General features: G+C 37.2%; 1 protein-coding gene across 12 annotated transcripts in view; it reads right to left on the bottom strand.

Annotated features, from left to right (window-relative positions):
• The window catches only part of gphna (gephyrin a), an 84,965-nt gene that overhangs the window by 9,836 nt on the left and 48,736 nt on the right, over window positions 1-26,393 (bottom strand). For 3 of the 12 annotated variants that reach the window (XM_082143224.1, XM_082143229.1, XM_082143234.1), the window contains 9 exons: window positions 17,005-17,046; window positions 15,799-15,873; window positions 10,714-10,776; window positions 8,884-8,926; window positions 8,664-8,801; window positions 2,332-2,424; window positions 1,625-1,680; window positions 1,003-1,122; window positions 146-204 (listed from right to left, as the gene is read on the bottom strand). In XM_082143224.1, the coding sequence (XP_081999350.1) occupies window positions 146-204; window positions 1,003-1,122; window positions 1,625-1,680; window positions 2,332-2,424; window positions 8,664-8,801; window positions 8,884-8,926; window positions 10,714-10,776; window positions 15,799-15,873; window positions 17,005-17,046 (689 nt within the window). The remainder of the gene's footprint in view (window positions 1-145; window positions 205-1,002; window positions 1,123-1,624; window positions 1,681-2,331; window positions 2,425-8,663; window positions 8,802-8,883; window positions 8,927-10,713; window positions 10,777-15,798; window positions 15,874-17,004; window positions 17,047-26,393) is intronic. The other 9 variants (XM_082143235.1, XM_082143231.1, XM_082143227.1 and 6 more) reach the window with 4 other exon arrangements.

Genomic DNA, 26,393 nt, shown 5'->3' on the forward strand with positions numbered 1-26,393 from the left:
CTCTACTGGCTGGCAAAAAAAATAAATAAAATAAAAATAAAAATGCTGGCTAAGATGGGAAAAAATTGTAAAAATCTAATTTAAAAGTATTAGGTTTAAAAAAAGGTCTCTTTTTCTTGAGGAAGCAAACTACAGTCCAACTCACCTGATATCCTGTCCTGGACGGGCCTGAACCAGGATCCTCACTTCCAGCTCCTCTGTACCCTGTAATTCATAACCAACCATGGGTTGGTAATTCATAACCAACCCATAACCAGACACCTGTACACTAATGAACGGCACTGGACTTTCATTTATATGCAAAGTTCCTACACACTTTAGAAGGTTTTATGTGTTGTGTTTCTTGTTTTATCCTTATTAAAACCATAACACAAAACAGTTTTCCTTAAATATTTACCTTAAAAATCCTTCTGTATAATTTATTGTTATATATGTATGTATATATATATATATATATATATATATATATATATATATATATGTATGTATATGTATGTATGTATGTATGTATGTATGTATGTATGTATATATATATATATATATATATATATATATATATATATAGTTGTAGATTACTAGTGTTTTTTTGTTTTTGTTTTTTTAATTATATATATATATATATATAATATATATATATATATATATATATAAAAATATAAATATAAATATAAATATATTTTTTTTATTTTTTTTTTTATTGTCTTTGAACACTTTGATGTAATAAGCATGTTTCACTTTCGGGTCAAACTACGTGAAAATTGCCCCAAGAAAGTAGCTAATACTAATAAAATGGGCAGCATCCTCAAAAGGTAGAAATTACTTATAAAAGTACTTTTATTCTAAAAATACAAAAGCTATTATTTTAGGGATATGGTTAATTTTGAGTAAGTTAAAAGTTATTTATTAGAAGTTTTAATTTATTTATTTCCATTTATTTTGAAATATAATATATTAATTATAATAGTTACAATTATTTTGTGGTTGATAATGTGATATACTTACGTCTTCAGACTCTCGTAGCAGTTCTGTGTCTTCTACTTGCACTACAGCGTCTGCACCACATGGGATAGGAGCACCTGTCGTCACCCTCATCACTTGGCCTGGCATAACTGTGAGAGTGGGCTACACACAGAAAAAGACCCTTCACCACTGTATCAAAAAAAACATACATGTGTATGCCTTTGGTGTGGAAGCAAAACACTGATGTTTTGTCCTTCTGATACTAGGTTAAATTGCGTTTATTCACATAAAATAACATATAAATACATATAGTACATTGTTATCTGTATGGCATCAGCTGAGAAAGCAACAGTACAACAGAATGACCCAAGACACAAATGCAAACACACACTTTGCATGTTCATTTTAATGTGGACGTCAGCCATGAGCACTGGAGTGCTGGCCTGCACTCTGCTGCACACAGCCCACAGGGATCTCCCCCTCTCTCTCTCTCTCTCTGTTTAATGCACTCATTAAACACGCTCACTGATTCTGAGTTTTCTTGCCATCTGAGCACACAAGTATCCTGCATTTCCATGTGTAAGGAAGAGAAACTCAGCATGTTCACATCAGGTTTTCATGGCACAACAGTGTAAGAAGACTAGTGAGTGTTCGCTTAACTCACCTGCTCCCCAGCCTGAGACTCCCCGATGATGAAGCGATCACCAGGGCCATCAGCAGCTGAAATACAGTAAAAAGAATAACTCACAGAGTTAGGTTTACAGGTTTACACGTTTGGTGAATGAGATTCTAATGGTAATAAGGTTAAGAATAAGGTTGTTACATCTTATTAAGCTTATTATGATAAAGTATTATGGGTAAAAGGGAAATAATCATAAGTTCTAATGAAGATATCAATTACACCTTTTTTTATCGGCACAGTGCAGGTGCCAATTTGGCCCTGTTCCAAAAGGTAGCGGACCGCAAAATCTGCCCTTTATATTTGGTCAACTTGTTGTTAAACTGCTAACATAATATGTGTGAAATTATGTATATAGATTTGATTTGTGGTATAAATGGTGGTATAAAATTACCTTGGATGTTAAAACTTTCTCAAAATGTTTGTTTGTGTTTGCAGGCATTTGTTTGGGCAATGTGAACTACCCTGAACACTGAATGTGCAAATGTATGTTTATGGGCAGGTTATATTATATAATCAGTTATGTGATCGCTCTGCTCTTAAGTCAATATAAATGCAGTACAGACTGAGAGAGGTTGGAAAATCTCCAGACCGAGCACGGTTCCAGCAAGTAAAAAGCACCATTTGGGTGGAAAAGGGGTAAACGAGACTTATTGTGTGTTTGTGTGAATTTGGCAGAAACGAGTAATCACCTCGAACAGCATAGCCATCTTTAACTGACGCAGGGAAAGGAGGCAGGTTGTCTTTGGCGTAGACGTCCTGAGCCAGAACTCGACCCATTCCATCTACAAAAAAAAAAAAATTCTGATGAACTCATACAATCATGAACACAACAACAAAGAAAGATAACTTCCTTGTAAAAGTCAGAAAGGGAAAATGTGCCTAGATCAGAGGCCAGCAAAACAATGCAAATGCATGAGAAAGCAAATGCACACATGCAGCCAAGACAACAGACATGAACACAGGGACGTAAAAACAAGGACAGTGCATATTACGATGTACACTCTCTTAACTATTTTAATAATACAAAGAATGTATGTTAAATATTTCATGTTTATTCTGGTAGCCTGCAAGCTAACAGGTTAGCATATTAGCTTAGCATACTGCTAATTGACAAACATGCTGCTAATTGACAAGCCTGCTAGCCTTGCACACAAACTCGCATAAATTATACACCATTATTTGTAGTAGCTAGCACTGCTACAAAACGATAACCCATAATAGTGAAATTGAACTCTCTTAAATAGTGAAATAACATCCCTAACCCTTGAAAATGTGAGGAAAAGAATTTTAATCTATCTTTTATAAAGTAGAATTGTTATTTTTTTCCTCTTCAAATCATCTTAAATGACTGAAAAGTTCCTCGAATTGAGGAATCAGCCATCATTTCAGTGAATCAAGCTAACCAGTTAGCATACTAGCATAGCATACCGCCAGTCGATGAGTCTACTAACTAACTTTGTATTCAGCTAGTCAATAAGCTAGCTAGCTTAGCGTACTGCTAACTCATAAAACTGCTAACCTTGCACATTTGTAGCTAGCATAACCCACAAGAGTTATTTTGATTATTTAAAAGAATATCTTTAATTTGAAAAAGTTATTTTCATTATCTAGAAGAATTTTTTTTTTAAATATCGGGCATTACAAGAGGGGTGCATCTCAATCAGCTCCCTAGTTTAATAGTCAGGGCACTGATCAGGAAGCCAGCCATTTTAAGCACTGTGTAATAGAAACTGTAATATGTGCAATAATGTATTTATACTATTTATAAATAATTTTGTCAGTGGTCGAATTTCACACATTTCATACTCTCACGTGAAAGCACAAATATTCACACATAGCCAAAATGAAGTTGTAGGAAAGGTGGATGAGCGTGTGCCCTGAAACACAGATGTGCCATTTCCTCTGAACACCAAACATACACACTTACACTCACACACAAAGCCTGAGATCTCTTGGGGGAGCAACAAGCGCCCTCCCACACATGAAAAGAAGAAGAGAAAAGAGAGATGACAGACAGAGAGGGAGAAAAAGGGGAAGGAATAAAGAATCGGGGAGAGCCAGAAGGAAAGAGAGAGAGAGAGAGAGAGAGAGAGAGAATAAAGAAAGACAGAAAAAGAAAGAATGAGAGAGTGCAAAGGTGCTCTTGTAGAGATAAAGCAGGAGAATGAGAGAGGGAGAGCGAGCTGATGCTAATGAGGCCTCTCCTCGGTTGGAGGCTGATTAGAAAAGACTTATTTCTCTAAAACAGCACATCTGACGAGGCTCTAAATATAGCGCGTGTCTGGATTGGGAGATCAAACAGATGGGGTCGGTGTTATCTACACACAGAGATGAGTACTCAAGCGCACATCACAGAGCCCTGACAACCCAGTCACCGTGAAACTGCAATGATTCCCTGCAGCTACAATACAACAAGCCCAGATCAACTCAACACAGCCGAGCACAGGCCCGTAAACAGACCACATGTAAGCCTGGAGTCCATACCAAATGCTGTCGTCTTGAAATGAACACTAAAACAGTGCTCCTAAAACTGAGTTAACGTTATCTTTGACTCAATTAACTTTAAACTTATGGGGAAAAAAAGTTTATAATACTAATAAGCTTGATAAAGACACTTAATAAACTTCTAACCAAATGAAACATTTTGGGGAAAAACTATAAACTTACTATATTTATAATAAATTGTACACATAAATTCCATATATTATGAATAGAATTGAAAACATTATTGTGAAAAATATGAAACGAGAATCTGACTATATATATATATATATATACAGTATATTTATATATATATATATATATATATATATATAGAGAGAGAGAGAGAGAGAGAGAGAGAGAGAGAGTGAGAGAGAGAGAGTGTGAGAGAGAGAGAGTGTGAGAGAGAGAGAAGAAAAGAAAAAAAAGTTTAAAAATACATTTTTAAACCTATTTTAATCTATCCTTTAAAACTAGAATGATTAGTTGCTTTTTCTAATTATAATTTTTTTTCTCTTTAAAATCATCCTAAGGAATAAAAAAAAGAATCAGCCATAATATCAAAAGACTTATTTCTCAGATTATACTCTACAGTTAAACAATTTGGGGTCAGTGAGATTTATTTTCTTTATTTTTTGAAAGAAATGAATACATTTATTCAGCAATTTATTCATAAATGTTGTACTTTTGAACTTTCTATTTATCAAAGAATTCTGAAAACATGCATCACAGTTTCCACAAAAATAATATATTAAAGAACACAACTGTTTTGAATTAGGTGACTGTTGTTTTTGTTTTGTCTTGTGTATATTGTTTTGTTTTGTGTTTTGTTATGTATTTAACTTTAGTGTATTAAGACCCCCTTGAAAACCAGATGATGCATCTCAAGGGGCTTATCCTAAAGAATACAATTTGTTACAACAACAACGGTTTCCAATTGATAACTACAAGAAATGTTTCTTGAGCACAAAATCACTGATCACTGGAGTAATGGCTGCTAAAAATTCAGCTTTGCCATCACATGAATTAATTACTTTGAAAAAAATATTAAAATAGACATTTTAAATTGTAATAATATTTTGCAATATTAATGTTTTTTTCTGTATCTTGGTCAAATAAATTTAGCCTTGTTGAGTTTCAATATTTTTCAAATCTTAACAACATCAAACTTTTAAATAGTGGTGTATGTAGACATAGATGTATACAGCAATATCTGCAAACCTATTGGTTATTGGTAATTTATATCGGTGCATCATCAAAATCCATCAGAACAGGCTCTCACCTCAGCATACTCTAAATGGCCAATCTTCTCCAAGGCTGAGACCATTTATACATTTTAAATTCATTTTATTAACCAAGGTGACAGAAAGAGGTTTTAAAACAGACAGCCGCTCATAACTTACACCCATCTTGTTGTATGAACAACGCATTTCAAAAATTTATGAGTGACATTACTTGGCTGGGCGAGGATATTTCCTCTATTTACGCTGATCTGGACCTGCCCTCCTTGTGCTCGCACTGAGCTGAAAATCAATCACTTTTATCTGTCAGGAAACAGTGAAGCTCTACACACAGTTAAAGATAGATTGAAGGCACAATGTTTGAGGTGCTGGTGGGTTTTGTGAAAAGAGGTGATGTCGGAAAAGCTTGTGTATTGAATGTTTGCTTTAAGTTGTTGTTATTTTTACTGTTGGATTTGTACGCAAGCACACTGACATATCTAAGCGTTCACTGGCTTCAATAGCAGCAGTCATGGACAAATGATTTAGAACGCAAAATGACAACAAAGCTCTTTAAAACTAGGCCATTCTTCATGGATAAAACAAACACATACAGCCAAACATGGAACATGATTCCGTTGACTATGTATGACAACCATGCCATGTCCAAATCAGTGGAACAAGCTAAAGGAAAACCAGTGAATCACTAGCCTCTTATGAGCTGAATCCCAATTTGATATACTATCCGTAATAGTGTCATATTAAAGATGTCAAAAGGTACTTAAATGGCATACTATTTCTGATTGGATGGATCATTCCATGCAATGCAAGTGGATTTGTTTGCAATGATTCACTGATGTAACATCAAGACACGATTTTTGTCACAATTTTGTACTGGCTTACTTCATACTTAAAAGTATACAATCAATGGCTAAAATGTTTATATTATACTTTGCATACAAGTATACAAAATTATGCAAATAGTGATTCAGCGACACTCAACTCAGTCCTTGACATGACTTTCTTTTTCCAACCTCTCATCAGTGGCAGCAAACAACTCTCAATCGCCCCCTGCTGGTCTGGAGGTGAAATGGCACTGAGGCATGGATGACTATTCCACATATTACTGGGGCCGGATGAGCACCAAGCATGCTCGAAGGTGTGCGCCGGACATGAAGGTGCTGGGTAAGGTGCTCACTGACCTGTGTCAAACTTTTGGGCTTGGGTGGCACTGGCCAGGGCTATACTCTCTGCCTCTGCTTCGGCGCCAGTGCAGAGAGGAATTTTCCGCCAACTTGAGCCACTCTGGCGCCAGATGCCTTTTCGTGCTGGAGGGGCCAAGTCATCTGCATTGGGCCCTGCCAGACGCATTGGGCACATTACACTACCACATGGGCAATCCCACTATCCCCCACCACATGGACCGACATTAACGCCCAGCTCACAGACCTGCGTCTTGGTGGCACAATTCACATCCACATGCAAGGGTGGCTGCTCTGTGTTAGTGATGGCCATGAAAAATCAAAAAAGAGCCATAAAAAAAGAATAGCATGGACTAAACTAAACAGCTTTTGGTGCACTGACCATAAAGTACATCCCATATTTTTTTTGTTTTGTTTTGTTTAATCTAACCATTGGGACTGGACCGCTCCGGATGTTCATGTGAATTGAGTCACTTTGAATTGAGAGATTGAAAATCTTCCATAGTTTTCCTGAAATTCAGAAAGAAGGCCTTTACGGTTGGATTTGTGTGTAAACTGATCACAGGATCTGTCTTCAGATGAACACAATGGCATCAAAGCTTCAGAGAAGGTCAGCGAGTTAAAAAACAACAGAGGACGGCGGATGGAACGAGCGACAAGATTAAAGCTGGAAAGATGGAGAGATGATGGGGTGAAAGAAAGAACGAACAGATGTGTGACAGATGAGGAGCTACAGGCAGGAAAGATGAAAAAGCTAAAGCTGAAAGCCTGCAAAGCAAAAAGCTTGGTGACTATATGCCTTCAGCACTTACTGGCCTATATACACCACAGTCCAACAGCCAATGAGAACACAGTTTGGTATCATAAGAGGGACAGTACTACATGTTAAAAGGATAGCCCACAAACAATGAAAATTCTTTCATCGTTCATTCATCCTTGCGTCTTTCAAAATCCATTTGACTTTCCTTCTTCCGTGGAGAAGAAAATAACTTATTCATGACAGCATGTCTCTATAACAAAATGCTCTTCACAATAATAAAAGTAGTCATATGGATTATTTTTAAGATGTTTTATGGCTCTTCAAATTACATTGAATGAAAAAGAGTAGCAAGAACATTCTTCAAAACTTACTGTGTGTTCCATGGAAGAAAGAAAGTCATATGGATTTGTAACAACATAAGGGTGAATAAATGATGACAATAATGCTGGTTTTTGGGTGAACTATCCCTTTAAGGCTTATTCACAACATATTTTTTTTTGAATGAGTCTGAATTTTAAATACTAAAATATGCATGACAACATTTTTTTAAATGAAACGATTCAACCTTGTGAACTCCATGCAGAGTCTAAAACACCATACTGCAATGATCCATTGTTGTTTTTTAATTCTGTTCTGTTCATTTTTACTGATTGTTGAACAAATTAAAAGGCAATCAACAACAACAAAAATCAGAGAATGACGTAAAGTTTGTAAAATGCCAGTAGTTTATAATAATACTAGTAAAATATCATGTTTCTCAATACCAATTTCAATGCAACACCAAAAAAAATATATGCTAGAGAATACATCCCTTTATTTTAAGGTAAACACACACACACACACACACACACACACACACACACACACACACACACACACACACAGCTGTTCATGTCTGATTGTAGAGGATAATAACAGCTACTAAAGTTATTCAGCCAAGAGCAGACTTTTTCTTGTTAATATTGTTGTTTGATTAATATTAATGACACTTGCGGGTTTAAAAGGCTGAATTTACACTGCAAGTCCTAATGCACAGATTTCATATTTGATTGGATCACATTTTTGTCCCACATGTTCGCGTTCACCAATATCTCACCAAGATTGATCAATGACAGTTGCGGGTCTAAGATGTTGAATTTACACTGCAAGTCCTAATGCACAGACTTCATATTTGATTTGATCACATTTTTATCCCACTTGTTCACTTTCACCATCTCACCAAGATTGATCATTTTGAAATACTTTATTAATACTTATGACATCCCTAGTTTGCGAATATATTCTCTCATCTGGTTTAACTTTGTGCGATCAGGCATTTGGTGTAGTTTAGGGTTGGTATGCGCAAACAAAGAGCTTACCTCTGTAGTTGATGATTTCGGTACCCAGGACAGGAGTCATCTCTAGCACAGTGATGAAGGCCTTGTCCATAGAAGTGAGGGGAAACGGGGACATGCGGTGTCTCCGAGCTACCTTGGTGATGTCCACTGCACTGTGACCTGATACAAAGAGTGAGAATTTACACATGCTCTCAAACGCACTTGCACAAACATCACTGATAATGCACAATCGGTCACCCACTTGCTCTCAGGATGTTCTCCTTGCTGCTGCATCGTGACTGCACCTACAGATATAGAGAGAGAGACGGAATGAGAGGGAATGAAGAAGAGAGAGAGAGAGGAATTGGGAAAAGAAAGACAGAAAGACATGAAGAGAGTTAGCGCACAAAAGGAGTCCCATCCTCCGTCCAGGAGAGTTAGCATTCCACTGACAGGGTTCATATAGATCAGAATGATCATCTACACATTCAGACAAAACAACCAAAAGAAACTAGCTTGAAAACAAACAAACAAACTGAAAATAACATTTTCAGTCCTACTGCCATTATTATCATTATCATCATGGACTTAATGCTGTAGCAAGGCTGAACATTTAAGTGTTATGTCATGTTAGCACTCTAGTGCCCAAACCAACCCGGCTCCAGAATCGTATCTGATATAACAGACATTAAAGTCAACATGAAACTTTTTAATCCTGTAATCTGATGTATTTTAGTGATGCAGTTGTAGGCATTTCCTATCAAAACATTGAAGTGGAAATTTTGATTGGATCCACACAAAACACTAATGTACAGCTTTGGAAGACATTAAATACTACTTTTATGGTACCTTTATAGTGTTTATTTTGTCATTTTACTGCTCAAGTAATGCCACGTGAACAAAAAAAATATATCCATCACAAATTGATTGGATCTTGAAAATTGGGTGTTAAAAAACAAAATGGGGTTTCTGTCTGCTTTTTGACTGGAACTTGAGGTTGAAGGTCAAGTTTAGCCTTAAAAGCATTTTGACTTATCCCATTGATAATTACTTTTTTTAAATCCAATGCTATTTGATATTGTTTATGTAATATTTTTGAAAAGTTTAGTTTCCTACAACAGTAGCCTAGATGTGGCCTACTTGATGTCAGATAAGAACAGTCAGTTCAGAGGCCATTCATTATTTATTATTTACATATCTATTAAAATATACATTTATTTAAAAAATACGCTCAATTTCAAGTTGACTTTAACAGCTAGGACGCGCCATAAAACAGAACACTTCAAACACTCCCTCCCATTCAGTTTAATTTCGACCCCTTTTAAGCTGAATTTCTCTCAAAATTAGCCATGAATGTTTTAAGATAATAATAATAATAGCAAATTTGATTATACATTCAGCTGTAACTGTGGAATCTACCAATACAAAGTATCATAAAGTATGGAGTTCCCTTAGGCCAAGAGTAATGGTATGAGAGGGCAATCAAATTCCATGCAAAAATACACATTGACTTGAGGCTATAGTGGCTGAAGTCTATAGATATTACGTTTTTGATTTACTGCATGAAAGCGTTAAAACAGCCCTTTATGTGTCCTTCGTGCTGAGACGCAATGCCCCTGGCCTATAGGGGGAGACACACAAGCAAGTCCCAAATCCTTTCTACTCACGATCCAGTTACAACAGACTAGCACCAACACGACAAATCAATGATCGACACAGAGCAGAGAGAGAGAGTTAAAGAAAGACAGGAAGAGGAAGAAAACAATGAGGCGCAGCTCACATACAGCAAACAGCAATAAAACACTGCATCTAAATGGAGATAAAACTTAAAAGGAACAGAAAAACAGGAGAAAAAAGATCTAAGAAACAGAACTCAATGTCCACAAGAGACTCCAACACACCAAACGGCTAATAAAACAAAGAGAGCATTAGAAAGAGCAACGTCTATAGACAAGATAATGAGAGAGAGAGGAAAGAAACAAGACAAGGAGAGAGAAGAAGAGTGTAAAGCAAGGAGTTTGGACTCCTGACGCAAAGCAGAGTTTGCGGATGGAAACAGCTCCTTTTTTTTGCGTGGGTTGGGAATAGTTACTCGCGAGTCGAAGGTCCTATGGTTCCTGCGATCATCTTTGAGCCCCTCCAGCCTAGAGTGGAGCTTTGGCAATGAACAGAAACAAAAGGGTTTACAACAGACAGAGCAAAGGAGAAGCTTTGGGAGACCAAAAAAGAAAACCGAATGAGTTTTAAAGGCTCTCTGAGACAGCGCTCGCTCAGTTTACACACAACAAGCTGAGATGACAACGAATGAGCACTGAGAGGTGAAGAGAGATCTGACTGGACGTCATTCGCTCCTGTTGCTAATGTTTAGGTGGGCATTGTGCCGGCCAGCCAGGCGGTTTTTGAGGTGAGGCACAATGTCACTCGGCACGCACAGTTAGCGAAATCACACGGCACATACTGCACTTTTGTTCCAGTGAGATTTCAGAGGACACCAGAAAAAGACAGTGGTGTTGATTATCAGTGTGCTAATGGCCACCAGAACAGTTCAGAATTTGTATAATTGGATGGATGGATGGATGGATGGATGGATGGATGGATGGATGGATGGATGGATGGATGGATGGATGGATGGATGGATGGATGGATGGATGGATGGATGGATGGATGGATGGATGGATGGATGGATGGATGGATGGATGGATGGATGGATGGATGGATGGATGGATGGATGGATGGATGGATGGATGGATGGATGGATGGATGGATGGATGGATGGATGGATGGATGGATGGATGGATGGATGGATGGATGGATGGATGGATGGATGGATGGATGGATGGATGGATGGATGGATGGATGGATGGATGGATGGATGGATGGATGGATGGATGGATGGATGGATGGATGGATGGATGGATGGATGGATGGATGGATGGATGGATGGATGGATGGATGGATGGATGGATCTTTAGTTTCACTTGTTTTCTTTCTTTTCGTCAAGTACAGAATGCACTAAAACAAAAATTGTCAACTAAAATACAGGCAAGTTTAAGATAATTTGTCATAATTCAAAACACATTTAATTTACTGATAGCCCTGTTTAAACTTTGTGTAATAATACATGATGATGATCATTTCATAGATCCTAAAAAACCATACACCTAGAGTTACTGCAAATGAATGAATGACATTTTTAATAATTTATTTAAACCAGTTAATGCACAAACTGTTTCAATTTATTTTGTTTTCTTTCTGTAATTCTGTAATCCTATTACTTAATAAATACATTATAATTGAATGCACTACACTAAAAATAAATTGCAGTTCAAACTTAAGTTTGAGGTTAATCATGTTAACTAAAAAAATACTATAAGATTAACTGTGATTCATTTTAATCAACTAGTAGCCCTGTTTATACTTTAGGTATAATAATACATTATGATTATTATTCATTAGATTAGTCAAGTCAAGTCAAGTTGTATTAGGCCCTCTGTTATTTTCAATATATATGATGCCACTTGGAAATATTATAAGGAAACATGGAATTAGTTTCCATTGTTATGCTGATGACACTCAAATATATATTTCATCACGGCCGGATGAAAACGCTAAATTTTCCAAATTGACAGAGTGTGTTAAAGATATAAAAGATTGGATGATGCATAATTTTCTTTTATTAAATCCAGACAAGACAGCGGTAATACTTATCGGTTCAAAAAACCGCCCACAAAACCTCGCACAATACAACTTTAACATCATAGGATGTCCTGTTACTTTATCCTCTACAGTAAAAGACCTGGGTGTTATGTTACAAAAACAGCCTTTTTCCACCTTAGAAACATTGCTAAGCTACGTAATATGCTATCAGTTTCTGATGCAGAAAAGTTAGTTCATGCATTCATGACCTCGAGACTGGATTACTGTAATGCTTTATTAGCTGGTTGTCCTGCATCCTCAATAAACAAGCTACAGTTAGTCCAAAATGCCGCCGCTAGAGTTCTTACGAGATCAAGAAAATATGATCATATAACACCGATTTTATCATCACTGCATTGGTTACCTATAAAGCTCCGTATTAATTACAAGGTATTGCTACTGACTTATAAAGCCCTAAACGGCTTAGCTCCAGTCTATTTAACGGATCTTCTATCGCCCTATAATCCATCGCGCTCTTTAAGATCACTAAATTCAAGGCTTTTGGTCATACCTAGGATATCCAGAACCACCAAAGGAGGGAGAGCATTTTCACATTTGGCTCCAAAACTCTGGAATAGTCTTCCTGATACTGTTCGTTGCTCAGACTCGCTCTCCCAGTTTAAAACTAGATTAAAGTCGCATCTCTTCAGCCAGGCATTCATATAATCCTACAGTTCAAACTACAATCCGGCCTCTAGCTCATAAATGCCAGAGGAGAACTGGCCCCCGACTGAGCCTGGGTTCTCCCAAGGTTTTTTTTTTTTCTCCATTAGGTCACCTGATGGAGTTTTAGGACACCATTAGGTCACTTGATGGAGTTTTTCAGTTCCTTGCCACTGTTGCCTTTGGCTTGCTCAGTTGGGGATATTTTGGGGATATTTAATTTAATTTTATCAATCAATAAATTCCTCTTGAAACAAACTTTGTTGTATTATTTTAATTTAATACTGTGAAGCTGCTTTGATACAATCTGTATTGTGAAAAGCGTTATACAAATAAACTTGACTTGACTAGATTACAAGTTATTGTTTAGATTATTTAGATTCTAGAGAGTCTAGATTTAGATTTACCATAGTAAGTAAAAGGATCATAATGAAAACACAAAAACTGCTTATAAAATGCAGATTAAAATATCAGGCCATAACTCAATGAATTATAAGATTAAAAAATAAAATAATTATTTAAAATGCACTAAAATAACATTAAAACGGTTCAATAAATTATTTTCTTAAATAAAAATAAAATAAATAAATAAAACAAACATTGTCTTCCCTTAAAAACCCAGTAGTATTAGTTGTATTTAAAAAAAAGGGGCCAGTTTAACTACAGTATATCAAACACAACAACACAAACATGCAGATCTAAGACTGGTAGCATCCCGTTAACCAGCAATCTTTAATCAAGTCCTGTACAGGCAAGGAAGACTGTACATCCGTGGCACTTTTTATTCTTCCCCCCCTCCTATTTGTACATCTAACATCGTTTCATCAAAAAAACAGACATCATGAGTGAAGATGCTCATAGTGACTCATAGTGAAGATGAGAGGTAACCAATGATCACAGGACGGTTGAAGGAATGGATGGAGGGCAATGAAAGCAATGCAGCAATGTCAGGTCTCTTTAAATCAGAGTGGGACCAAAGAACTCAGTGGACTGAAAACACACGCTCACAAACAGACACGTCCTCACACACACATAGGGTGGGGAACGATGTGTCAGCATACGGGCAGATGAGAGTTAATCCCTGACCGGTGAAATGAAGATGGAGTAATTGGGAAACAGCAATGGGGAATGAATTATTAACAAGAGAGTGTCAGGCCCAATGAGAGGAACTCCGCTCTGTGATTAACCAATCAGAAATGATTGATAAGACAGTATGGAAACTAACAGCTGTAATGCTGGTGAGCCATTTTATTAGCTCGGAAAGAGGGATGGAGAGATGGAGAGAGAGAGAGAGAGAGAGAGAGAGAGAGAGAGAGAGAGAGAGAGAGAGAGAGAAAAAGAGAGGTAAAAAGAGATGCTGTATTCCAAAACTTAGTGAGCTGCCTAACTAGACAGTATTTTAAGGCATCATAGTCACACTCCTGACATGAAAGTTGCTCCAAAAGGTAGGCAGAATAATTCTATAGGGCAATTCATTGATTAAAAACAATAGTCAACCTAATTAATCCCAAACTTTGAATTTGCATAAATGTCACATCTTATTTTAAAGTATATATTGTATTGTATTGTATTGAATTGTATAAATGTAGTGTATCCAGGTTTTTTTTTTTTTTTTTTTTTGCTATCAGTGTTTTTTTAAAGAGAACCTATTATGCCCTTTTCTAAAATCTTACATTTGTTTTTGGGGTCTACTAGAACAGGTTTTCATGCTTGAATATTAAACAATACATTATTTTTCAGATATATTTACATTGTTGCAGCACCTCTCTTCCCAGTCTGTCAGTAACACTCTATTTAGTTCCTGTTTCTATGAAGCCCTTCCTTCCGAAAAACGCAATGTGTTCAGATTGGTCGGCTGGACCAGTGTGTTGTGATTGGTTAACCGCTTCGAGCATGTTTCGGAAATGTCACGCCCCTCAACAACAACCGAGTTTCAACTATAGACTGTAAAAAATATGGACAGTGTCCGTGACGTCACCCATAGGTGTCTGAAGAACATTTATGAAGCCCAAAGTGGGTGGAGCCGGCCTTCGCAATCTTGGTAGCGAGTCACTCCCGGATAAACAAAAATGGGCAAAAAGGAGGGATTAGCTGAGGTGACGGCACGGCTAACAGACAGCAGACAAACGGCTAGTAGTGACAGCAGTCACTTAAGTGGTCACGCCCTCAATTATGCAGAACTTTAAGGCTTAATATTATTTAAACGGATGAGTTGTACAAAAATTCACCCTCCTCACAGTTGTCATGAAGGGCAAAATTAGCTATATAGACCAAAACTTTTCTTTGTAATTTTGTGACTTTGCAGCTCAATTAGCTAAAAGTGTCAACTGCATTAAATTAGGAATATTTAATAATTACACTGCCTTCTAAAATAACTAATTTGGCCAAGCGAGAATGCAGAAATACCAAAATGCATTGCAACAAACTGTGAAAAACATCCATCAAAAATAGCATACAAGTCAAAAAAGATGTTAATTATAAATATATTTAATTAAATAGCGGAAAAAATACTTGATCGAATAAAAAATTGTGAATCGATTCTCCTGTGCACTTCATGTGAGGAGCGCTAAGATAGCCATCTTTGCAGTCGGTAAAGCAAGGTAGTTCACTAGGTTTTGGAACAAAGCTAGAGAGAAAGAGAGATTTTTTTTTTTAAGACAAGAAGTCAAAGCTATAACAAAAAGTGTCTTGATGCTACATCAGAAGGCTGTGGGCCACGTGCAACACTCTGAGGGAAGACTCTGGTGCATGTTTGTATGTGTGATTGACTGAGTGCTGACTTATGTGAAGATTAGGGGAGAAAGGGATATCTGTTTACCTGGTCCAAGGTAGAGTACCTTGACTTGAGCGTGATGACCTCATCCAGGTGAGCCCTGAACTCTCTCCGTGAGGCCTGAAGGAAGCCACAGGACAGTAACTCACCTGATACAGCCTTGCCCGTTAACAAACACACACACACTTCACAATATACACTGTCACAAACACACACTCTAAGGATCATCTAACACTGATATGAAAAATATGAGGGGGAATCAAGCGAAAAGTCATAACAGCAAAATAATCCTACTACTACTACTACTACGCAACCAAAGAGGAGCAAAGCAGCTGCAGCGTGTCTCTGTGTGCTACGCCGATTTTTCATCTGATCTCTATGAACAAAGGAGGCTTCCGTGGATAATGAGCACTCATGATTGTATTAAAGCTCATTTCTATAACTCATCCAACTTTGTGAAGCTGGAAGTGTTGCAGAAAAGTACAATATTATGAGAGAAAAAAGTCTTTAGTCTGGAAGGACAAGCGTGTATTTGGTGGTTTTTAAAGCTGCTGTAGGCAATTCAGAAATCATGCTAACTTCCACCACCATTCCCCATCCTTTTATACACTCTCGACAAAAAGCCGCACTCCAAGGGTGAATCTCAGATCTTTCAAGAACATGTCTTAATCATATCAAAAAAAGATCAATTATATTATATTAAATTTTATTTGTGAAAAATTACTGCAATGCAAAAAACCTTTAACATTACTGTAATGTGAAAAAACAATGATATATTATTTAAATTGTATTATATTATATCTATGTTAACAGCATTAATAAACCATGACAACACTTGTTGTCTTTAATATATGAAATAAATAAAAAAACTACCTCTAAAATAATGCTATAATAATTTGATGATTGGTGGTATTTCATAAAAATTGCTTACAGCAGCTTTAAATGTTTGTTTTTTAATCAATCACATATTATGCTATACATTTTTCTAATAACTGATCACTTTATCCTTATTTAAAGACAGAAAAGTTCACAGTTCACGAGAAATTGAAGCACACACACAAACACACTCTCAAACACACAAAACAAACTATGAGGCATTTTGGGGGTAAATAAATGAACCGATGAGACAGACTTGCATCACAGGGATGAGTTGTGCACGTGTGAGGTGTGTGAGCAATGATTGGCCGAGTCTCTGAGAGGGGCGTGGTTAGTCGCGGGGTGATGGGCGGCGCAGTGTAAAACATGCTGTACCTCTGTGACACTATAAGTGGATGAGCAGGAGGTGAGCCGGGCCTGGTGTAGGGAGAGAGGGAACAGGGAAGAGGAGGGTTAACACTGCAGCCACAAGCAGGGGGAACACATATAAACAGCATTCCCATCATTACAGCGGCTCACAGGCAAGTGCTCTACAGGGAGAGGAAACATTCAAGACACAGGTGGCAGCAACCCCACTGCCAGTTTGACAGGACACAACTGCACACGTTTGCCAAGACCTCCAGAGAGAGATTATCTTCAAACACAAAATGAAGCATGCAACAAACTAGTTACAATGATAGCTCGCTGACAAAAAAAAAAGAGAGTAAATTCTGTCATAAATTACTCAAATGCATGTCATTTCAAACCTCAATGACTTTCTTCCTTTGAACACAAAAAGAGAAATGTTGAAGAATGTGTTGGCAACTCCATATTATATTCTGCTTTTCCATTTTATGAAAGTAAATGAGATTCTGGGTTGTGGAGTTTCAAAATGAACAAATACAATTATGAAATGAAACAAAATAAAACAAAAATAAGGAGCTCAAAACTATGACAAGAAGAAAGAAAAAAATAGATATTATAACCACAAATTAAGAATTTGTTCCCACAACTTGGCCATATTAAATCTCTGCATGTCAAATTCTGGTCTGTTCATCACATACAACTATTGCATAACTTTAGAAGGTTTGGAACGTACAGTGCATGAGTAATATGGACAACTTAACTAATACTTTTATGGTGCTTTTGGTCACTTTGATGCTTTTGACAACCCGGATCCCAATTTACTTACTATCGTTTACTATTATGGCAAATGGCCAGTATTTCTCTTGCAGCATTTCTGCTGTTGTGTCGCATCAGAAGAAGAAAGTCATGTGGGTTGAAAGATATGAGAGTGAATGATGATGGCAGAATTTTCATTTTTGGATGAAACTTTCCCTTTAACGCCTGTTTATATTTTAAAAGAGGATAAACGATGGACAACAGAATCCTTGCTCTTTTAAAATAAAATAGTTTAAACATACCCCAAAAACTCACAACACAAAGCTTCATCTCTCCATTTAAGAAAACTAAACTGCTTTAAAAAAAAAAAAGGTAATTCTGAAATTGTCATGGTTATAATAACATCACAACATAACATGGCCGCTAACATTTACATATCAACGGCCATTCAGTATTCAGCAACTCAGCCCACTCTGATGAACAACAGTGTGAATTAGGCTAGTATTTCTCACATGCAATTAGCCATTCATAACACAAGTCAATTAAATACAGAACTCTTACAGTAGCAGGTACAGTAAGAAAAACAGCCTGTTTAATCTCACTGTTTTTGGTACAGTGTAAGATTCTATAGAAATGTAGAACATGGTCGCTTTAACAGACTGCCAATGTAGCTGTATGTGTCAGAAGATATGTACGTGTAGAAACAACAGAACCTAAAGAATGAGATAAAGGATGGATTGACATGTGAATATGAAGAACTGAAACTATGGTAATGGACACACAACTGGACAAACACATACCTTGAATTAAACCGAACCAGTCAAGTCTATATTGTACCACTAACGTTACGTGTCCTTGAAAACTTGTACCAGCCATTAACCCCATAGGCGCGCACACACACACACACACACACACACACACACACACACACACACACACACACACACACACACATTACTAAAAAAATTAAATGCAGAGGCACTGCCAGATACAATATGTATCTCTTCCACAACTGCCACACACCTGTCACATTCAATGACAGGGATGTGTAATCGCCACGGCAAGCGTAAGGGCCTGTTCTCCCCTTCAGCTGACCTTCAATCTCCTCTCCATTCATCAATGGAAGAGAGAGAGAGAGGAGGTGGGGGTGGGGTGGGCTCGGGAGCAAAGGGTCATTGGCCTGTCAATGTCCATTTATTACACTTCCAGAGAGGTTAAGCCAGATACGCTGTCTCTCAAACTAACACACGCAACCTAAACATGTTATTAGTGTTTATGTGGCTTAAAGTGCCTTATTTCGGTTATCCCAGTATCCTATATTTAACAATTTCTGTGAGACATTTCTTCTTTTTGATTATTCATAATGAAGGTCCACCCTGTTTACACCTAATATGATACAAGTAACACAAAAGCATAGAATAGTGGTTTTTCCATCACTTTTGAGAGCTATGATAATACATTTTAAAACTGAAACGGGCATTGCAGAACACCTGTCCCACATACTGACGGGCGAGGTTGCTTCCGTCTTGCTCCCTTTTAAAAGTAAACCCATTTCAAGAGAACAAATGCAAATCACTATACTGACAGCAAACATGCCCAGCGACGCAGCCAGTAACGTATTGCTTTCGATGAAAAACCTTTCATGTCAAACCTCCACTTAAGCAAAAGGGCATGGGAATTTTGTCTTCATGAAAATTATATATTGGGGTATTATTTAGTCATCATGACATGAGGTATGATTTTCAATTTGAACAGCTCCATAGTTACATAGGCCTATATAGCTAGCGCATAACCCGACTCCTACTACACTTAACATAAAACATCTAACAGCCAGAAAAAGTGCAGTCACAATAATGTAATGTCATTTTATAATTATATACATATAATTAAATAAATTAGAATTAAATATGTAATCAATGTCATAAATGTTTTTTAGACATGCAAATTTCTAAAGATATTTTGAGACACTATATTCATGATAATAGAAATATTGATATTGAATAGAAATATTGATGATGATTATTTACACCAAAGCAATGGGTTTATTGCTGTAATCTCTGGAAAAAGGCACTATAGGGAACTTTCAGCATCGGCATTAACGCAAAAAAGCACTAGAAATTAAATTGAGCACTTTTATAGACAAAAAAAAAAGTAGTTGTATATCACATATTATTTTTTAATGAAACCAACAAAATTGGTTTGTATCTGCTTATTCTTTTTTTGTAGTGTTAGTATCAATAAAGAAGTCAGAAACCCGTGACGTTATACTCGGAGTGGTTCGTGACGTTAATCCGAGCGGTTCTTTTTTCGAATTTATGCGTTTCAATGGCAACACTATCAACGGCGAAATGAACCTGCAGCAGTCAAGTGGGGTACAGGTCAGGGCTCTTTAAGTTGTTTACGTTCATTATTATTGTAATGTAATGTGTTTTGAGACATGCGCTAGTTTAACGCCGTCTTGTGACGCTTTTATTTGCTCCCTGCTGTACGCGTTCATGTGTTTTCAAGGAGGCGTGGCTTTGGAGACGCTCTGAAGGGAGGGTGGGACCTTATACTTTCAAAGCTAGCTCGCTATTGCTAGTCTCTCTGAAAATTGCCTACCCCTCCTATAATTACAGTCTCTTTTTTCTGTCTGTTGCTGAAAGCCCCTCCAGGTGGTATCCTTAGTCAACCCTATCCTGCAAGCACACACCAGTGAACACACCAGGGTGAGCTTCAGTCTGAATCTCTCTGTCTATATCTCATATTGCTGTCATCTCGACTTATTATACATCACACAAATGATGGGAATCACCAGTGATTAAGAGGTACGACACCATCATTACGTGTTCACTTAGTGTTTCTTTACAAAGATTGCCAACTACTATAAAAATACAAATACATACAACTATATAAATATGTATACAAATACAATCATCAACTACTGGCCTGGCATCCAGCGTTTTTAGTTGTTTTCGTAGATCTGTGTGAATGGGGATGAATTTAATGTTGTTTGTCTATATGCGAAAAACGCAAAGGAAAAACTTTCTTCGTTTTTTAGTACATCGTTGTAATGTAAATGTAGCCTAAACAGTCTATCAGAGAGATAGCCTGTTTTTTTTCTTAATATTACATTACATCACAATACATTACATTACTAAGGGTGTAACAATATATCGTGTCACAATATATCGCAATACAAAAACGCAACAAAATGTATCGTTGAATGTGGATAGTGACAATCTGTATTTTGTATAATTCAGACAAAATAAAATTGAAATTGAAAAAAGTTTTTAGAGTTTTAGTGTCAGTACTACATTAAACTACTAAATATGATGTATAATAATGCAATGGGGGAATATTTGTGGGTCCTGATAATGCTAAATGTCTGAGTTTACCAGTAAAAGTGTCCTACATTATTGTAAATATATCTAGTCAGTGACAGAGATCAAGCATATTCAGCTAAAATAATTCTGTATTTTCATGAATATTTTTTTTATTGGTGTCTCTATTGTCCTGTGCTTTAGGTTTCAGCACCAAGTCCATCCTATTCATTTACACACACAATGTAATATCAAATTTCAAATCAATTTGTAATCAACAGTACATTTTTTGTTAACCTTTTATCATATGTCTTGGAGTATCGCATTAATATCGTATCGTGAGTTCAGTATCGTGATATGTATCGAATCGTGACATGAGGGTATCGTTACACCCCTATACATTACATTATATTATATTGAATTACATTACATTACATATGTTTTACAATAACATTGTGTTGGAACTTATTCATGAAATGTCTGTTATAAAACTTCTGAGAAAATTGTGTCTTTATAACGGAAAATCCAAAGTGTGTAAAATAACAGATTCCCCCTCCCACAAACAAACACACACTATGAACATGAATGCACATGCACACACAACAAAACCAAGCATACGTACACTTGCACAACAGGCAAACACGCATAGTTAGCGACAGAAAGAAACAAATATGCACAAGTCACTAAGGAAACAACACGATTCTTCCTGTAAGCACTTCCAAAGAGTGGCACCTAATGGAGCCTCCATTCAGAAAGCCACAGTAATGTATCCTGTACGACCACATCAGACCACTGCAGCGGTTACAAAACCAAGTGGCTGCTCCTTACGCTGTAGATCATGCTGCACCCTGAAATCCCCCTGTCCCACGATCCCCCTCAGAGTCTATCTGAAGCCCTACTAACTTACACCCCACACGCACGCACATCCAAAACAGACACGTGTATAACAAAACAGAGTGACGCATCAGAGAGGAGAAAGACGGTGCTTACCATGCTTTATCCTGGTACACAGAAGAATGCCGCAAGTCTCCCGTGCACACACTGACACACGCACACGCACACACACGCACACACACTACACGCATGAAGCCAGAGAGAGTGTAGGAGGGGAGAAAGAGGTGGAGTGAGACAGCATGCAAAAGCGGAGGATGAGTAAAAAACCACTGGGATCTAAATTTGGAGGAAGTGCAACCACAGATTTGAAGGATGTACGGCATAACGGGGTTGACGACTGTGTGTGCGGTTACGGAGAGTGTTTTCTGAAATCAGATCGTCTCAGACGAAGCATGTGAGTGGGTTAAGAGAGGGAGAGAGAGTGTAAAAACGTATTATGCATTATTACCTCTGTGTTTAGTGCGCATGGAGAGCTCACAGCCAAACAGGGTCTTATGTAACAACTGGACGATGTGCTGAGGGAATGCAGTGAGCATATGTGTGTGTGTGTGTGTGTGTGTGTGTGTGTGTGTGTGTGTGTGTGTGTGTGTGTGTGTGTGTGTGTGTGTGTGTGTGTGTGTGTGTGTGTGTGTGTGTGTGTGTGTCTGTGTCGCTTCTGGCCGTACTGGATGATGTATGCTCGGAAAAGGTTTTTAATCACACGCTGCTTTCACACTGCACAAAAATCCAATTTGGCTTCACATCCGATCTTTAGGCCTGATTGTTATTTTGATGAAATAGGAATTGTTTGTTCAGAATGTTAAGTTTCAGTGAATCCTCATTGTAACAATTTTAGTGTCAGCATGGTTCTAAAAGTCTCTCTCATACAACAAGCTGTCAGCTTGGAAAGAGACGACTGGTAAACTGGAATTCAGCCTCTGCTGATGTCTACTACACCATTCTGCTGACCAGAACATAAGCTACACTTTATGCATTCATGCATATATTGTGTGTAAAACTGCTGATTTGTTCACTACACAGTGAATGTCACACAGTTCACTATATAACTAAGGAAGGAGTCAAACAAAAAAGAACATATTCAGACATAGTTCCAAACAATATTGAGCGCACTATGTATTTTTACACACATTATCATTCAAAGTCTCGTGTAAAAAAAAAACAAGAAAAAAAAAAAACATGAAGTTTTAAAAAGCAGAGAAATCTGACTGATCAGAATGCAGACTTTGGATTTAATGTTTTGGTTCCCATTTGGAACTGAAACTGTTTGGTTACAAACATTCAAAAAAAAAAAAAAATTATATTATGTTCCACAGAAGAAACAAAGATTTGGAACGGCATGATGATGGATTTTTTTTTTGGGATGTACTATCTATTTAAGTGCCTCTGTCTTGGAAAACAATTGGTTTTGGGAAGTCAAACAATCAAGTATATATAATGTACGGTATAAGCAGTAGAGCTGCATGATTCTGGATAAATTGAGATTTTTTTTTTTTTATAAATAGAGATCCAAGATTCTCCCACGATTCCAAATAGACAACTAAACAAAATAACATGCAATTTACTAGAGGTTCTGAAAAAAATGTAACTGCTGTGGTCCATTTAAAAAGATTTAATTAATTTAAATTAATTATTCAAAAACAAATCTGTTTGAATGAATGATTCAATGACTCACTCAAAAAGGTCACTTATTTTATTACTGGATGAATCTGCATCTTTCAATGAATCTCTTGAATGAATGATTCAATGACAAAGAGATTTTTTAACAGTCACATTTCACCACTTAGAGGTGATATACAATCTTTGTTTGAAGCGTCGAGTTATGAAAGGTGACAGACATCAGTGTTTATATCCAAACTATAAACTAAACTATGATAATTTGATTTATTGTAAGACAGAATTAATGACCCTGTGTGGTAGAAAGGACTGTTTGTAAAGGTGTTTTATACAGTACCTACACGACAACTGCTCTCTCTGGGTCAGTGGCAGTGTAAATGCAGATTTGAATGTTTGCTGTGATCGTGCTTGTCAAAGGTTTAATAGACACAGGAAAATCGTTGTCAATTAAGAATAAGATCATGTGGGTGTTTGAATCGAGATTGCGATCTTATGACGATTAATCGTTTAACGATTAATTTTAGCCTAAAAATGTAAATATTCCAAAGTGATTTACAATGATTAAACTCCTCATTATCCTAAAAATGTTAGGATGATTTTATGATAATGAGGCTTTTAATCAATGTAGATGACTGTTCGTGGGGTTATTACATGTATTACATTATTACATTCATATTTTCATAAAACTAAAGTCTTTCATCTTGTCTTAATTTACTTGATAAAATAATAAGTATGTTGTACCTTAAATCTAGGTAATGGTATATTAAGTCCAAAGTATACTTCACTTTTTACACAAACGCTAGGGTCCACACTGTACATGTGCAGCCCGATTTTTCTAAACTATGCTATGACAGTTTGATAAAAAATTATGAGGTCAAACTTAAATTAAATGCTCAAAATAATATCAATGCCATGCATTTAGAAAACAGATTTTTATTTGATTACAAATTTAATTTGGCCCCTCTATGAATGTGAGCCCCACCACAGTCTCTCTTTCTCTCTCTCTCTCTCACATACACACACACACACACACACACACGCAACATCCGCATATAAATTCTCCACACATTTGTGAACCTGCCATAACTCAATTTTTTCAGGACTGGGAATTCCCCAAATGCTCAAGCTGGTAGGTACACTGCTAAACAGCACATGTAACAGAGTACACACACACACACACACACACACTTCTCTGCACGTTCTTTACTGTGTGTAGCCTCTAACTGTTAAGTGCCACCTGACACCCTTGTTCAGCAACTAAAGCCAAACTGCCAGACACTGTCATAAAAAAACAAGTCAGCAGAATTAAAACCCAGCCTGAGGTCAACGCTGAAGCTTAGAGCACTTCATTGGAATTCTGCTTACCACAGGCGTTTCACATACGTCCTAAAAAAAAATTGATATAAAGAGGCCAAAACATTTCCATTATATACTTCAAGCATTTTGCAGACCAACTTTCCATAGTCTGTTACTAAGACAAATACTTGCATCTATTAAAGGAAAACACAGTTGTAATACACACTGTGTTCACTAGGGGGAAACAGAGAAACTTGTGCAGCACCACTAATTACTTATTCTTATTATGTTGACAAATTTCACACACACATGTGACTTATGTGACCCATTGTCTCATGAGCTAAATGGACACACATACAGTGGTCCTTACCCATGATGTCCACGTCATCAGGGCCAAAATAGGAAACACACACTAATACTATGACACTAAAAAACAATTGAGAAAGAGCTGAAATCAAAGTAACTTATTGTCACGCACTCCACAACAAAATGTGACTTGTTATAAACACAAAGAAATAACTACATTCAGTATACAACTCGATTGTCTACACCAATAGCACTTTTCATTCAAAAGTTGAGATGCGAGTGCATGTTTGATAATGATGTATAAAGTGACCAAATACAGACACAATAGGGGCTTTCGCACCGGGAAGATCTAGGAACTAAGTTCAAGGAACTAGCCACCAGGATGGTTCCCCGAGAACTATTGGTTCCCCTAGGAACGTTTTACTGGTTGCATTCGCACCGCCAGTAGGAACCGGTAGGAACTCTGAAGTGACGTAAACCGCAATTGTTGTTGTGACTTTTATTTTGACAGCACGGCGGACCTTTATTTTGACGTCGCTGAGAACGCCAGCCAGAGCCTGAGCACACAGCGCTCGCATTCTCCGTGTTCATTAGTTTACGGTCTGTCTAACAGTCCTGTCTAATACTTTAATAGATAGAACTGTTATACATAGAAAGTAGACAGAAATGAAAAGTTATTAGCGTATGTATGCCGTGTGGTTGATGTCCAGTGTTGCTAACTGAGCAGAAATACATAATCATGTTTCACTTGGTCCCCTCAAAGTTACGTTGGGTTTTCTCCTCACCGTTAAGGCCCATTGATCACTGTTTTCCATGTTCGTAGAGTTAGTTTGTGGACTAAATATATAGGCTACAACCTTTTTTTTAAATGGCGGGTGCTGGCGTTACGCGTGCGTTCGGCCAATCAGCGTACACTAACGTCACAGATAGTTCCTGTAGTGCTGGTTTAGACCCTACTAAATTAGTTCCTCCAAAAGAGTTCCTAGAACTAAAATCGTTCCTAGTTCCTTCGGTGCGAACACTCCAAAATCCGGGAACTTCCGCTGATAGTTCTAGGAACTATGAAAAGGTTCCTCAGGTGTGAAAGCACCTAATGCGAGTTAGGCCCTGTTTACACCTGGTATTAAGATGTGTTTTGGTCGATCGGATCACAAGTAGACGAGGGAGACACATTCCCATTTACACCTGGTGTTTTAATCCGTCTCTTTTGTCCACTTTCAACCACTTATGTCCCGATTTCTTTGGGCAGGT

This window comes from Leuciscus leuciscus (genome assembly GCF_965113295.1).
Source record: "Leuciscus leuciscus genome assembly, chromosome: 17".
NCBI classification, from domain to species: Eukaryota; Metazoa; Chordata; class Actinopteri; order Cypriniformes; family Leuciscidae; genus Leuciscus; species Leuciscus leuciscus.